Source organism: Puma concolor, chromosome A2 (genome assembly GCF_028749965.1).
Source record: "Puma concolor isolate L17-30 chromosome A2, mPumCon1.1.hap2, whole genome shotgun sequence".
Taxonomy (NCBI): Eukaryota; Metazoa; Chordata; class Mammalia; order Carnivora; family Felidae; genus Puma; species Puma concolor.
Window position 1 is genome coordinate 124,685,459 of NC_141668.1, and position 14,334 is coordinate 124,699,792.

Here is a 14,334-nt window from a genome sequence, read left to right on the forward strand (position 1 = left end):
ATCAATTTTCAGGAGGTGCAGAGGACAGGGGATAACGGTAAACTACACTATAAGTTTATAGTCAACAAAATCTTGACTCTGGGAATCTCTATTGGACAAATGACCCAGTTTCTTCAGCAAATAAATTGCAAAAGGAAAAAGGGAGAACTTACAGATTTAGATACCTAAATACCATATTAAAAAAAAAAACAATGTAAACTGTAATGTATAGGATGCATAGTTAAATAATTAAACTGCAAATAAAATAAGGTAACAGTGCATATAAAAGGATAGTGCAGTATGGTGACTATAGTTAATGCAGTATTATATATTTGAAAGTTGGTAAGAGATCTTAAAAGTTTTTACCACAAAAAAAAAAAAAACAAATTATTTAACTGTTGTGATGGATGTTAACTAGACTTATTATGTAATCATTTCATACTATATAGGATTATTGAATCATGTTGTACACCTGGAGCTAATATAATGTCCTGTATCAATTGTATCTTAAATAAAAGTGAAAAGTCTGAGCAGTGGTTTTCCTCTCTGATGAGACAGAGGATTTATGTTCACCATGGGCATAATAATGGCTTCTGCAGTAATTGGCAAAGTACTTTCTTTCATGGAGGGTGGGTTGTAAAGATGTTTGCCTTACAATTTATTAAGCAATATATGTAATGCTTTTTAAAATATTTGTTACAACTAAAAAAGATTTTAGGTTTTAGGTGATGCAGTAAAGGTGTCCACAAGAACAATAACAAAAACAGCCATTTGCCCTGAATTTTCTTTTTTTTTTAAGTTTTTATTTTATTTCATTTTTCAATGTATGAAGTTTATTGTCAAACTGGTTTCCATACAACACCCAGTGCTCATCCCAAAAGGTGCCCTCCTCAATACACATCACCCTCCCTCTCCTCCCTCCCACCCCCCCATCAACCCTCAGTTTGTTCTCAGTTTTTAAGAGTCTCTTATGCTTTGGCTCTCTTCCACTCTAACCCCTTTTTTTTTTCCTTCCCTTCCCCCATGGGTTTCTGTTAAGTTTCTCAGGATCCACATAAGAATAAAACCATATGGTATCTGTCTTTCTCTGTATGGCTTATTTCACTTAGCATCACACTCTCCAGTTCCATCCACGTTGCTACAATGCCCTGAATTTTCTAAGCAATGATGTGTATGGGGCACTAAAGAAGCCCCAGAATAAATTTGAAATCTTGTATTGGTTACAAGTTGGGTTTCCACCTGATTCCTTATAGAACTGTCAAAAAGTACACAGTATTTTTTTAGAGAAGTAAAAAGCTATGCCTTTCTGGAACTGACCAATCTTTTTAATTAAAAAAAAATTAAAAATGTTTATTTATTTATTTTGAGAGAGGGGAACAGGAGAGGGGCAGAGAGAGAGGGAGACAGAATCCCAAGCAGGCTCTGCACCATCAGCGTGGAGCCTGATGCAGGGCTCGAACCCATGAACCATGAGATTATGACCTGAGCTGAAATCAGGAGTTGGGTGTTCAACCAACTGAGCCATCCAGTCCCTCCTGACCAATCTTTTTTAAAAATTTATTTTTATTGAGGTGTAACTGACCAATTTTCTTTTACCTCCTTTCCTGCCCCCCCACCCCCTGCCTGTGGCAACCACCAATCTGTTCTCTGTATCTGTAAGCTTGTTTTTTGTTTCTTTAGATTCCAGATAGAAGAGAGGTCATATGTTATTTGTCTTTCTCTGTCTGACTTTACTTAGCGTAATGCCCTCAAGTTCCATCCATGTTGCAAATGACAAGATTTTATTCTTTTTTAGGACTGAATGATTGAGAAATATATGTATATATACATTATATATACCATGTATATGATATACACAAGGCGGTATATTTTTATATATACACACGTATTTATATACTTACATACATTCCACAGTTTCTTTATCCATTCATCCACTGATGGACACTTAAGTTGTTTCCATATCTTGGCTATTATAAATAGTGCTACCTTGAACATTGGGGTGCATACATCTTTTTGAATTTCTGTTTTAGTTATCTTTGGGTAAATACCCAGAAGTGAAATTACTGACTATGTCGTTCTTTATTTTTTTATTTTTTAAATATATTTTAATGTTTGTTTATTTCTGAAAGAGAGAGAGACCGCATGAGTGGGGGAGGGCGGAGAGAGCAGGAGACCGAATCTGAAGCAGGCTGTAGGCTCCAAGCTGTCAGCACAGAGCCCATTGTGGGGCTTGAACTTGTGAAACGCAATATCATGACCTGAACCGAAGTTGGACGCTCAACTGACTGGACTACAGGGGCGCCTCTATGTGATCATTGTTTAAATAATACTTTTTAGCTTTTTGAGGAGCCTCTATACTGTATTCCATAGTGGTTGTACCAATTTACATTCCCGCCAACAGTACACATGAGTTTCTTTTAACCACATTTTTTGCCAGCACTTATTTCTTACACTGTTGATGAGCCATTGTAACAAATGTGAGGTGTATTGATAACAGCCATTCTAACAGGTATGAGGTGCAATCTCATTGTGGTTTTGATTTACATTTCTGTGATAATGATGGTGAGCATCTTTTCATGTACTTGTTGACCATCTATATATTTTCTTTGGAAAAATGTCTATTTAGGCCATTTATTAATCAGATTTTTTTTTTTTTGCTGTTGAATTGTATGAGATCTTTATATATTATGAATATTAGCTTCTTGTTAGATACATGATTTGCAAAAAATTTCTATCATTCATTAGGTTGCCTTTTTATTTTATTGATGGTCTCCTTTGCTGTACAGATGCTTTTTAATTTGATATAGACCCACTTGTTCATTTTTGCTTTTGTTATACTTTTAGTGTCAGATTCAAAAAATTATCACCAACACCTGTAACAAGGAGTTTACTGCTTAGGTTTTCTTCCAGAATTTTATGGTTTCAGGTCTTATGTTCAAGTCTTTCATCCATTTTGAGTTAATTTTGTGTATGGTGTAAGATAGTGGTTTAGTTTCATTCTTCTGAATATGGCTATCCAGTTTTCCTAACACTATTTATTGAAGAGACTCTTCTCTCCATTTGATATTCTTGGCCTCTTTGTTGTAAACTTATTGACCATGTTTACATGGGTTTATTTCTGGGCTCTCTGTTATGTTTCATTGTTTTTATGCCAATACCATACTGTTTTAATTACTGTAGCTTTGTAATGCTGTTTTAAATAAGGGAGTGCAATGCCTCCAGCTTTGTTCTTTCTCAAGGTTGCTTTGGCTATTCAGAGTCTTTTGTAGTTTCATGCAAATTTTAGGTTTGTTTTTTCTATTTCTGTGAAAAATGCTATTGGAATTTGATAGGAATTGCATTGAATCGTAAGAATGCGCTTAATTCTTTATTAATTCTTTATTAATTTATTAATTAATTCAATATTAATTCTTTAAATGCATGAGCATGGAATATATTTTCCATGGTTGTTTTCAATTTCTTAATGTGTTGTTTTCAGTATACAAGTCTTTCAGCCCCTTGGTTAAATTTATTCCTGGATATTTTATTATTTTTGATGCAATTGTAAATGGGATTGTTTTATCTTTCTGATATTTGGTTATTGTATGGATATGTAACAGGATTTTTTGCTATTGATTTTGTATCCTGCATCATTACTGGAATTTGATTATTAGTTTACAGTTTTTTGGTGGAGTCTTCGGGGTTTTCTATATAATGTTATCTGTACATGGTGATAGTTTTACTTCTTCCTTTCTCATTTGAATGTCTTTTGTTTCTTTTTCTTCTCTAATTACTCTGGCTCGAACTACCAATATTAAATTGAATGAAAGTGGCAAGAGTGGGCATCCTTGTCTTGTTCCTGATCTTAAAGGAAAAGCTTTTAGCTTTTTACCATTGAGTATAATGTTAGCTGTGGTCTTGTCACATACCCTTTATTATGTTTAGGTACTTTCTGTCTGTACCCACTTTGTTGAGAGTTTATATCGTAAGTAGGTGTTGAATTTTGGGGGTGCCTGGGTGGCTCAGACAGTTAAGTGTCTGACTCTTGATTTTAGCTCAGGTCATGATCTCATGTTTCATGAGATAGAGCCCTGTGTCAGGCTTTGCGCTGACAGCATGTGGCTTGCTAGGATTCCATTTCTCTGCCCCTGCCCCTGCCTTCTCAAAATAAATAAACCTTGAAAAAAATTAAGTGGATGTTGAAATTTGTCAAATGCTTTTTTGCATCTGTTGATATGATCATATGATTTTTTCTCATACGTTATGTTAATGTGGTGTATCACACTGGCTGATTTGTGGATGTTGAATCAGACTTGCTTCCCAGGAATAAATCCCCCATGATCATGGCGTGTGATCTTTTTAATGTATTGTTGAATTCAGTTTGCTAATACTTTGTTGAGAATTTTTGCATCTATGTTCATCACAGATATGCACCTATAATTTCTTATTCTTGCAGCATCCTGTCTGGTTTTGGTGTTGGGATAATACTGACCTCATAAAATGAGTTCGGAAGTTCTCTCTCTTCAGTTTTTTGGAAATGTTTGGGGAGGATTGGTAATAATTCTTCTTTGAATGTTTGGTAGAATTCCCCAGTGAAGCTGTCTGGTTCTAGACTTTTGTTTTTTGGGGGAGGTTTTTGATTACTGATTCAATTTCCTTAGTAGTAATCAGTCTGTTCAGATTTTCTGTTTCTCCATGATTCATTCTGGTAGGTTGTATGTTTCTGGAAATTTTTTCCAGTTTTTTAGGTTGTTCAATTTTTTGGCATATAATTGTTCATAGTGGTTTCTTATGATCCTTTGTGTTTCTGTGGTATCATTTGTAATATCTTCTCTTTCATTTTTGATTTTATTTATTTGAGTCCACTCTCTTTTTTTCTTGGTGAGTCTAGCTAAGGATTTATCATTTTTATCTTTTTAAAGAACTGGTTTCTTCATTTATTGCTCTGAATTTCTCAGAATTTCTTTTGCTGCATCCCATAAATTTTAGTATATTTCCATTTTTATTTGTCTCATATTTTTTAAATTTATGTTTTGATTTCTTTTTTGACCCCTTGATTGATAAGTAGCCTGTTGTTTAATCTTAATGTAACTGTGAATTTTGTGGTTTTCTTTATGGAATTGATTTCTAGTTTCATATCATTGTGCTTGGAAAGTTGCTTGACATGATTTCAGACCTCTTAAATTTATTAAGACTTGTTTTGTGGCCTATCATGGGATCTATCCTGGAGAGTGTTCCATGTGCACTTGAGAAGAATGTGTATTTTTTGCTTTTGGATGGGATGTTCTGTATATGTCTGTTAAGTCTATTTGACCTAATGTGTTGTTTAAGATTGTGGTTTCTTCATTGATTTTCTATCTGGGTGTCCTATCCATTGATATAAGTGGGATATATTATTGTGGTGCTGTCTATTTCTCCCTTTAGGTCTATTAATATTTGGTTTATCTATTTACATGTTTATATATTTACATATGTTGGTTGCATACATTTTTACAAGTGTTATATCCCCATGTTGGAGTGGCCTCTTTATCATTATGTAATGCTCCTTGTGTTTTATTGTAGTCTCTGTTTTAAAGTTGATTTTGTCTGATGTAAGTATAGCTACTCCAGCTTCCTGTTGGTTTCCATTTTCATGGAATATCTTTTTCCTTTCCTTCACTTTCAGTCTGTGTGTGGTTACCTCTAAAGTAAGTGTCTTGGGGGCACCTGGGTGGCTCAGTCGGTTGAGCGTCCGACTTCGGCTCAGGTCACGATCTCGCGGTCTGTGAGTTCGAGCCCCGCGTGGGGCTCTGGGCTGATGGCTCAGAGCCTGGCGCCTGCTTCCGATTCTGTGTCTCGCTCTCTCTCTGCCCCTCCCCCGTTCATGCTCTGTCTCTCTCTGTCCCAAAAATAAATAAACGTTGAAAAAAAAAATTAAAAAAAAAAAAAAAGTAAGTGTCTTGTAGACTGCATATAGATGGTTCTTGTTTTTTAATTTATTCAGTCACTCTTTGTCTTTTGATTGGATAGTTTAGTCCATTTACATTTATAGTAATTATTGATAGGTATGTACTTATTGCCATTTTGTTCATTGTTTTCTGGCTTTTGTTGTTGTTATTCCTCTCTGTTCCTCTTTTCTTCTCTTGCTCTCCTTCTTTGTGGTTTGATTGGTTACTTTAGGGGTATGCTTATATTCCTTTTCCTTTATCTTTTGTGTATTTACTATAGGTTTTCACTATGTGATTACCATGAGGTTTTCATATAACAACCATGAGATTTTTATATAGCCTATTTTTAAGTTGATAACTTGTTTTATTGCATTCTAAAGTGTCACATTTTTACTCCCTGCTGCCATATTTCATGTTTTTGATATCTCATTTTGTATCTTTTCATTTTACATATCCCTTAACTAGTTATTGTGATGAGTTGTTTTCACTTTCTGTGTCTTTTAATCTTCATGCTAGCTTTATAAGTGATTAGTCCACTATGTTTACTATATATTGGTAAATATATTTATTATGTATTTCCTTTACTTGTGGATGTTTAACTTTCTGTTTTGTGGATGGTCCACAATTTACTTAACCTGTCTACTTCTGATGGACATTTAGGTTATTTCCAATCTTCTGTTAAAAACAGAGCTGTAATAAATTGTATTGGATACCAAAGATTGGCATTTCGGAAAGTTCAGTAGGTCCTTAAATATTTGCTGAATGAATGACTGAACAGAAGATAAACAGCTTAGCATGGAGCAAGGAGGGATGTGAAAGGATGAGACTGGAGACAGGGTGACTGGTTGTGAGGCTCCTGCAGTTGTCTGGGAATAGAAAAGAGGGGACAAATCAGAGGGAAATACATTTAGGAGATCCAGTAAGACACGGTGACCTCTGTAATGCTGGGATTAGGGGACAGGAATAGTCAGGCATGATTTTTTTTTAAAGTTTACTTATTTATTTTGAGAGAGAGGGAGTGTACATGTGTGTGCACGCATGTGGTCTCACCAACCATGAGATCGTGACCTGAGCTGAAATCAAGAGTCAGACACTTGACCAACTGAGCCATCCATGTGCCCCAAGCATGATTCCTTAGAGGAATAGTAATACATTGGACAAATAATAAGCATTTATTACCCATATATCATAGATGAAAAGAGCTTCATTTTTATTGGGAAATATATGCACAGAATTAAAGACAACCACTAGCAAAGATAATCAATGGAAATAGTAGGAATCAATGATTGTTGATTACTACTTTCTTCCATTTCTTCTGATCTTGTTTTCCCAGATCTTCTGCTGTTACTGCTAACCCACATTCTTTCTTTTTATTCCTAGTTATTTCTCTTTGACTTCCTCTTTTTCCTTCCTCAATTTGAACCTTATTTTATTTTATTTTATTTTAAAGTTTACTTATTTTTGAGAGAGACAGAGATAGTGTGAGTGGGGGAAGGGCAGAGATAGAAGGAGAGAGAGAGAATCCCAAGCAGGCTCCATTCATACTGTCAGTGCAGAGCCCATTGTGGGGCTCTAATCCATGAAACTGTGAGATCATGACCTGAGCTGAAATCAGGAGTCAGACACTTAACTGACTGGGCCATCCAGGCACCCTGAGAACCCTTATTTTATAGATTAGATACCTCACAATTCTTAAGCTGCCAGGAGGTCAATGAATTGATTTGTCATTCAGCTGATTAGAAAGTAAGATACTGTGCCTGCAGAGTATATTTCTGACAGATGGTATGGTTGTGTGTGTGTGTGTGTGTGTTTTTTTTTAAACATTGAGATAGGAATGCGTGGGTGGCTCACTTGGTTACCTGTCTGGCTCTTGATTTTAGCTCAGGTTACAATCTCACAGTTCATGAGATTGAGCCCCAAATCAAGGCTCTGTACTGTGTGGATCCTGCTTGGGATTCTCTCCCTCCCCCCTCTCTGCCCTTCTCCTGCTTGCATGTGTGTGCATGCTGTCTATCTCTCTCTCAAAATAAATACATAAACTTAAAAAAAATGAGATAGAATGACATACCATGAAATTCACCTTTGTGAGTTGAACAGTTCAGTGTTTCATATCTCATTCACAAGGTTTCACAACCAGCATCAGTAATTCCAGAACGTTGCATCACCCCCAAAAAGAAACCCTGTATCCATTAGCAGTCATTCCCCATTTTTATTTTCCTCCTACCTCTGGCAACTGCTGGTCTACACTATGTCTCTTTGGATTTGTCTGTTCCGGGCATTTCAAAGGTATGGAATCATACAAGATGTGGCCTTTTGTGAGTAGATTCTTTCACGTAGAATAATGTTTTCAAGGTTTATCCATATTGTAATCTGTATTGGCACTTCATTTCTTTTTATGGCTGAGTAATATTTCATTTTATAGATGTACCACATTTTGTGTATCTGTCATTTGATGGACATTTGAGTTTCTGTTTTTTCGGCTGTTGTGAATAATGCTACTCTGAACATTTGTGTAGGAGGTTTCTTCGTGGACATTTGTTTTCATTTATCTTGGATATCTTTGTAGGAGTGAAATTGCAGGGTCATATGGTAACTCTGTTTTTAGATTTTTAAAGAACCAAGAGACTGCTTTCTAAGGCAGCTGCATCACTTCACATTCCTTCAAGCAATATGTGAAGGTTCCAACTTCCACATCCTTGTCAATACTTGTTATTGTCAATCTGTTTGGTTGTAGTCATGCTAGTGGGCATGAAGTAGAGTCTCTTTTTAGTTTTTACTTATATTTTTCTAATGATTCATGATGTTGAGCATAGGCTTGCATTTGTTAGGTGAATATATTCGGTGCAGTCCTTAGGTGCTCTGTTTAGGGCTAGACATACAGTTGTGAACAAGGCAGTCCACTGCTCTCTTGGAGATTAGATTTTATTTGAGACCATAGATAGGAGCAAAGTAATTGCAATTAGAGTTTTAATAAGGAATCAATTAAGGACAAGGACATAATAAGGGCAAGACATGGTCCCTTATTAAACTTTTTACATTTTCCATTTCAGTGATTTAAGTCTTTTCTATTTCATTGGAGACCCACATTCACTCAATGGTTTTTAAGAATATGATATATGGCATTTTTGCATTTGATTTTATTTTTAAAAATAAAATTTGAAAAAATTCAAAGGAAATGAGAGCATATTAAAGGAAAATCATACTGAAATGTATAAAAAAGTAGAATATTTTCCCTGCCTTTGCACTCCAGCCATTAGCAGCTTGGTGACTATTTATTGCTCCAGACCTATTTCCACGGCATGTATCATGTAGAGTTTTGATTAAGGAAACTACCTTGCGAAAGAATTTTCACGTGTTTTTGAGACTTGCACAGGAGCATGAGTGATATCACTGTGCAGTGATTTATGTGGTGGGCATGTGATACCTTGGGTGCTTATTGTGTGCTAGGTGCTCTGTGCTTGACACAGGTCCACTTTGGCTCTGATGGCACAACTCCTCGTCTCCCCTTTCGCTGCAGATGGTCCTCATCCCCGCCGGAGTGTTTACAATGGGCACAGATGATCCTCAGATAAAGCAAGATGGGGAAGCACCTGCAAGGAGAGTTGCTATTGATGCCTTTTACATGGATGCCTATGAAGTCAGTAATGCTGAATTTGAGAAGTTTGTGAACTCAACTGGCTATTTGACAGAGGTAATAGGGTTGGGATGGGGAGGAAGAACTTGGTGTTTTCTAAAAAAAAATTTTTAAATGTTTATTTATTTTTGAGAGATAGAGAGACACAGCATGAGTGGGAGAAGGGCAGAGAGAGGGGGAGACACAGAATCTGAAGCAGGTTCCAGGCTCAGAGCTGTCAACACAAAGCCCAACACAGGGCTTGAGCCCATGAACCACGAGATCATGACCTGAGCTGAAGTTGGACGCTTAACTGACTGAGCCACCCAGGTGCCCCGAACTTGTTCTTTTCTAATATCAATTATCCACTTTCTATTATGTGCCCAATACCATGTTCAACACCTTATGTATATTTCATCTAATCTAGTTCTCATAACAACCCCATGAGGCCAGTTATGTTTTAGGAAACTGAGGATTAGAAAGTGGTTTGCCTTGAGTTACACAGCTAGTGTTGGGGCTGGGATTCAGGCCTGGCTAGTGAGATGGCAGGGCCTGTGTTCTTAACCAGTAGCCTATATTGTGTCTGGGCTTTAATATGCAGAGTACCACTGCTCGGGGTTTTTGAGATAGTACATAGCATCTAGAGTAAGACCACTTTTTCCCTCTCAAAAAATTGCAGTTTGGTTACATATTTCATTAAGCTATAGATGCAGAAGTGCAGCTTTTCATTTTTGTGGTTTTATTTCAATGCCTGACAACCCATAAGCTCTCCTGTAGCAGTTCCAGATTATTCTCTGGTTCTGAATCCCAAAGCAAGGTTCTGAAAGTGGATATTTATTCTAAAAGGGAATAAGTAGATGGAGGCTTTCTAGTTTATGAAACTTTCTCTAAGTGTCTAGAGTATACTTTTGTAGACTTCCCATTTTCTCTCACCAGAGGACTTTACCCTCGCCTTCAGTTTGTGGGATCCTTGTTTTGTTTTATTTCCCCCTGCCCAGGCCCAAGACATCATTTTTTTTTTTTTTTTAAAGTAGGCTTTATGCCCAGCATGGAGCCCAACGCAGAGCTTGAACCCATACCCCTGAGATCAAGACCTGAGCTGAGATCAAGACTCAGATGTTCTACCAACTGAGTCATCATGGTGCCCCTCAGTTTTCTCTTTTAAGTAAAAAAGTAATTTGAGGGGAGCCTCGCTGGCTCAGTTGGTGGAGCATATGACTCTTGATCTCATGGTTGTGAGTTTGAGCCCCTCATTGTGTGTAGAGATTGCTTAAAAATAAAATCTTAAAAAAAAATAGTAATTTGAGAGTAAATGTTGAAAGCAAAAGTGTTCAAACAGTGGTTATGCAGCATCACATTCCTTTGAATTTCCTAAAATATATAAAGTGTTTTTCTCTTTTATATGTGTTTAGAGTACAAGAAGTCCCTCTTTTTTTCGTTGTTTCATAAGGTTCCTCTCAGATCAGTTTCCTCAATAGTCTACGTAAGTTCGAAGAAGACTTGGAAGGAGAGGAGCTCTCTTCAGATTAGCATTTAACATAAAGAAGATAGAATCAACAGAATTTAGGGCACCCAGGAACATGGATGGGGAAAAATGACATCTAGCTTTTTACTAAAATTTAGCTTTTCCTTCAATTCTGAGGCAGATGACAAATCATACTAATGGTAGTAGCACCTCTAACTTTGTCACCAATAGAAATCACAAATGTTTTTTGTCACATTATTGTTGTTGTATATATCTTAAAATATTTGCATTTATCCCCACTTTAGAAATGATAATTATGAGACCTTCCACTAGATCTCACTTAATATTATTAATAAAGAGGACATGTATATTACTATAGCATAAATTAACCTTATTAATATTTATACATAACTAGTTTTCTTTGTAATCATATTGATTTTGTTTTATGCCTTTAAACATTTCATTCTGAGAAGGAGGCCCCTAAGCTTCACCATACTGCCTGAAGGGTCCAGGGCACAAAAAGTGTTAAGAACCCCTACTTTGCATAAATACTTCATCTTTTTATGACACTACATTTTTTTTCTTCCCCTGCATCTTCATTTCATATCACATTCTACTTACTCACCATGTTCTAGCCCAGCTGGTCTTGTTTCTATTCCTTGAAAACTCAGCATTCTTTTCCATCTTGAGATCTCAGCCGTATTTTTTTTTCTTTTAAAGTGTATTTATTTATTTTGAGAGAGATAGAGAAAGCGTGAGTTGGGGAGGGGCGGAGAGAGAGAGAGAGAGAGAGGGAAACAGAATCCCAAGCAGGCTCCACACTGTCAGCATAGACCCTGACATGGAGCTTGAACCCACGAATTTGAGATCATGACCTGAGCTGAAACCAAGAGTCAGACACTTAACCGACTGAGCCTCCTGGGTACCCCAGTGGCCCATATTTTTTTTTTCCTGCTTGGAGTTTCTCTCTCTCCTTGCCTGTCCCCCTCTTACTGTGGCTGGCTTCTTCTCTTTCTTGATTCGTATCAGCTTAATGTTTCCTTCTCAAGAAGGCTTTCTCGGCGCACTCTATCAAACAGAGGCTTTTCTTGATACTCTTCATCTTACAGGGTCAAGTAAGTTGTAATTATTTTCTTCCTTTTTTTTTCTTTGATTTGATTTTTTTTGTCTGCATCCTCCCCTTGCACCAAGTAACTGCTCTTAAGACAGGGACTGTGCCTATTTTATATTGATCTTGTATCTCTGTCATTTAGTTCATAGTCAGGCACAGAACAGAGATGGGTGTTTGATACATGTTCATTGGATGAAAGGTTGGCTTAGATGCTTAGGCATGTCCCCACAAGGGAAGAAGGAAGAAGAGCAGGGGAGAAGAAAAGATGATGAGCTCTGATGAGGAAAAGGAGTTTGAGCTGTCTGTAAGGCCTGAACTACAGGGGTCCAGTAGGCAGTTAATATCATCTAGTGGGGATAGGACTGGAGGTAGAGATGTGAGCGTCAATTGCAGTGTGTGCTGGTGGCCATTAAAGGGATGAGACTGAAGGATTTTGTGTAGCAGTTTGTCACTGTATCTCAAAGTGTGATCTCTTGGACCACCTGTGTTAGAATCACCAGCTGAGCTGTTCACATATGCAGGTTCCTTGACCTCACCCCAGACCTCCAGAATCAAAATCTCTGGAACTGAGAAGCAGTAATGTGTAGTTTTGATAGGCTGGCCAGGTGATCTCCACTGCGCAAAGCCCAAGAGCCACTGGTGTAGTGAGAGAAGAGTAGAGAGCCCAGACAGAGCACTAGGGAGGAACAGTGGTCTAGAGACTAGAAGAAGAGTCTGTGTATTTCAGGGGATGAGGAGGAAGAGTCAGAAAGAGGAGGAAAACTAGCAGAATAGAACCATGGAGACCAAGCGGTTAATGTAGGCATTTGCAGAATGAGGTCACATGCAACAAATAAGACCAGGTAGATGAGGACTTGAGACGGTAATGTTAAACGAAAATAATCAAAATACAAATTTCCATCTGATGCTTGAATTGGCCACTTGAGATTTATAAACACAGTTGACACTTTCATGGAGCCAGAGTATCATCTATCAGAGTATCTGATAGAATATCAGCAAGCAATGCCATTTAGTTCTTTTAGCTAGATTGCAGCAGCAGAACAAAGGACAAAGGTTGATTATGTAATCTGACATGTAAGGAATACTATTATTTCCAAGTCATTTGTAATACTTGGGGAGATGCATTTCCATCAACAGGAGCAATCACATTCTCAAAAGCTAATCTCTTCCAGTCTGCGTTCTTATCAGCTAAATGAACCTGAAAAGACAGTGGCCTCTGTAAGTGATATTAACCTGTTTTAATAGGAAGCCAGATGCTTTTAAGTCATTTCTGAATCCTCTGGGAAGTCATAAGAAAAACTTAAGTTCATCTGGACAAGAAGAATCACTTTAACAGTGTGCAAAGAAAATGGTACTTGTGAAACATGTTACTCCAACATTCCTGGATTTTTATTGCCTTCTTTCCTTTCAGGCTGAGAAGTTTGGTGACTCCTTTGTCTTTGAAGGCATGTTGAGTGAGCAAGTGAAGACTGATATCCAGCAGGCAGTGAGTAATGTTTAAACAGACTCTCACATTTTTCTACTGCTTGTTGGAAAGGGCTTGAAAACTCCAAACTACAAGTGCCACCCTCCTCACCACCCCCAGCACCTAACCATTTCTGCTCTAAATTTTATTGTGCTAACAGGCCCATGGGCCAGACCACCTTGAATTGAAAATGCCACAAGTCCAGGATGGTGTTTGAAGAAGTGGTGGGTCTGACTTGGGTTTCTGTCTTGTGCACCTGAGTGACACATTGTGTTGCTGAGGAAAACTCAGCTGGCCACTAGATGTTCCTGGGTTTCTTTTACTTACAGTCATGTCTAGAATGGAGGCTTAAATGTGAATTTTTTTTTTAAGTTCTCTTCTTAAAGTCTTGACCTCATCAGGTGCCAGTGTGGAGAGGGAGCTTCCTATTTAATTAAACATTCATGAATTCCTATGATCAGAGTAGTATTCATGAAAGGAGGACCTTTGCTCTGGATAGTCACAAGACACTGAGCCACAGAACTGGCCTTACCACCCAGGGTGTACCTGCTTTCATAGAGAGGATCCAGGGAATGTGAATTAGGTGTGTTTTTCTCAGAAATCATGGGAATAGTGCACTGGGCTTCCATAACCTGTGTGGTGAGCAGAACTTGGGATTTCTGTATGTTTGAATATTTGTTTACACACGTCTCAGAAGGAGGCAGAAAGTATAAGAACAAGGGAAGGGGTGTGGGTAAGCTAGGAGGTTGAAGTTTCACAAAACAAAGAGGTTAGGGAATGCAGAAGAGGCAGGAG

At 37.5% G+C, this 14,334-nt stretch overlaps 1 protein-coding gene across 2 annotated transcripts in view; it reads left to right on the plus strand.

Annotated features, from left to right (window-relative positions):
• Nucleotides 1–14,334, plus strand: part of SUMF1 (sulfatase modifying factor 1) — a 93,835-nt gene that overhangs the window by 8,687 nt on the left and 70,814 nt on the right. For both annotated transcript variants that reach the window (XM_025922588.2, XM_086697552.1), the window contains exons 2-3: nucleotides 9,403–9,576; nucleotides 13,486–13,560. In XM_025922588.2, coding sequence (XP_025778373.1) covers nucleotides 9,403–9,576; nucleotides 13,486–13,560 — 249 coding nt within the window. The remainder of the gene's footprint in view (nucleotides 1–9,402; nucleotides 9,577–13,485; nucleotides 13,561–14,334) is intronic.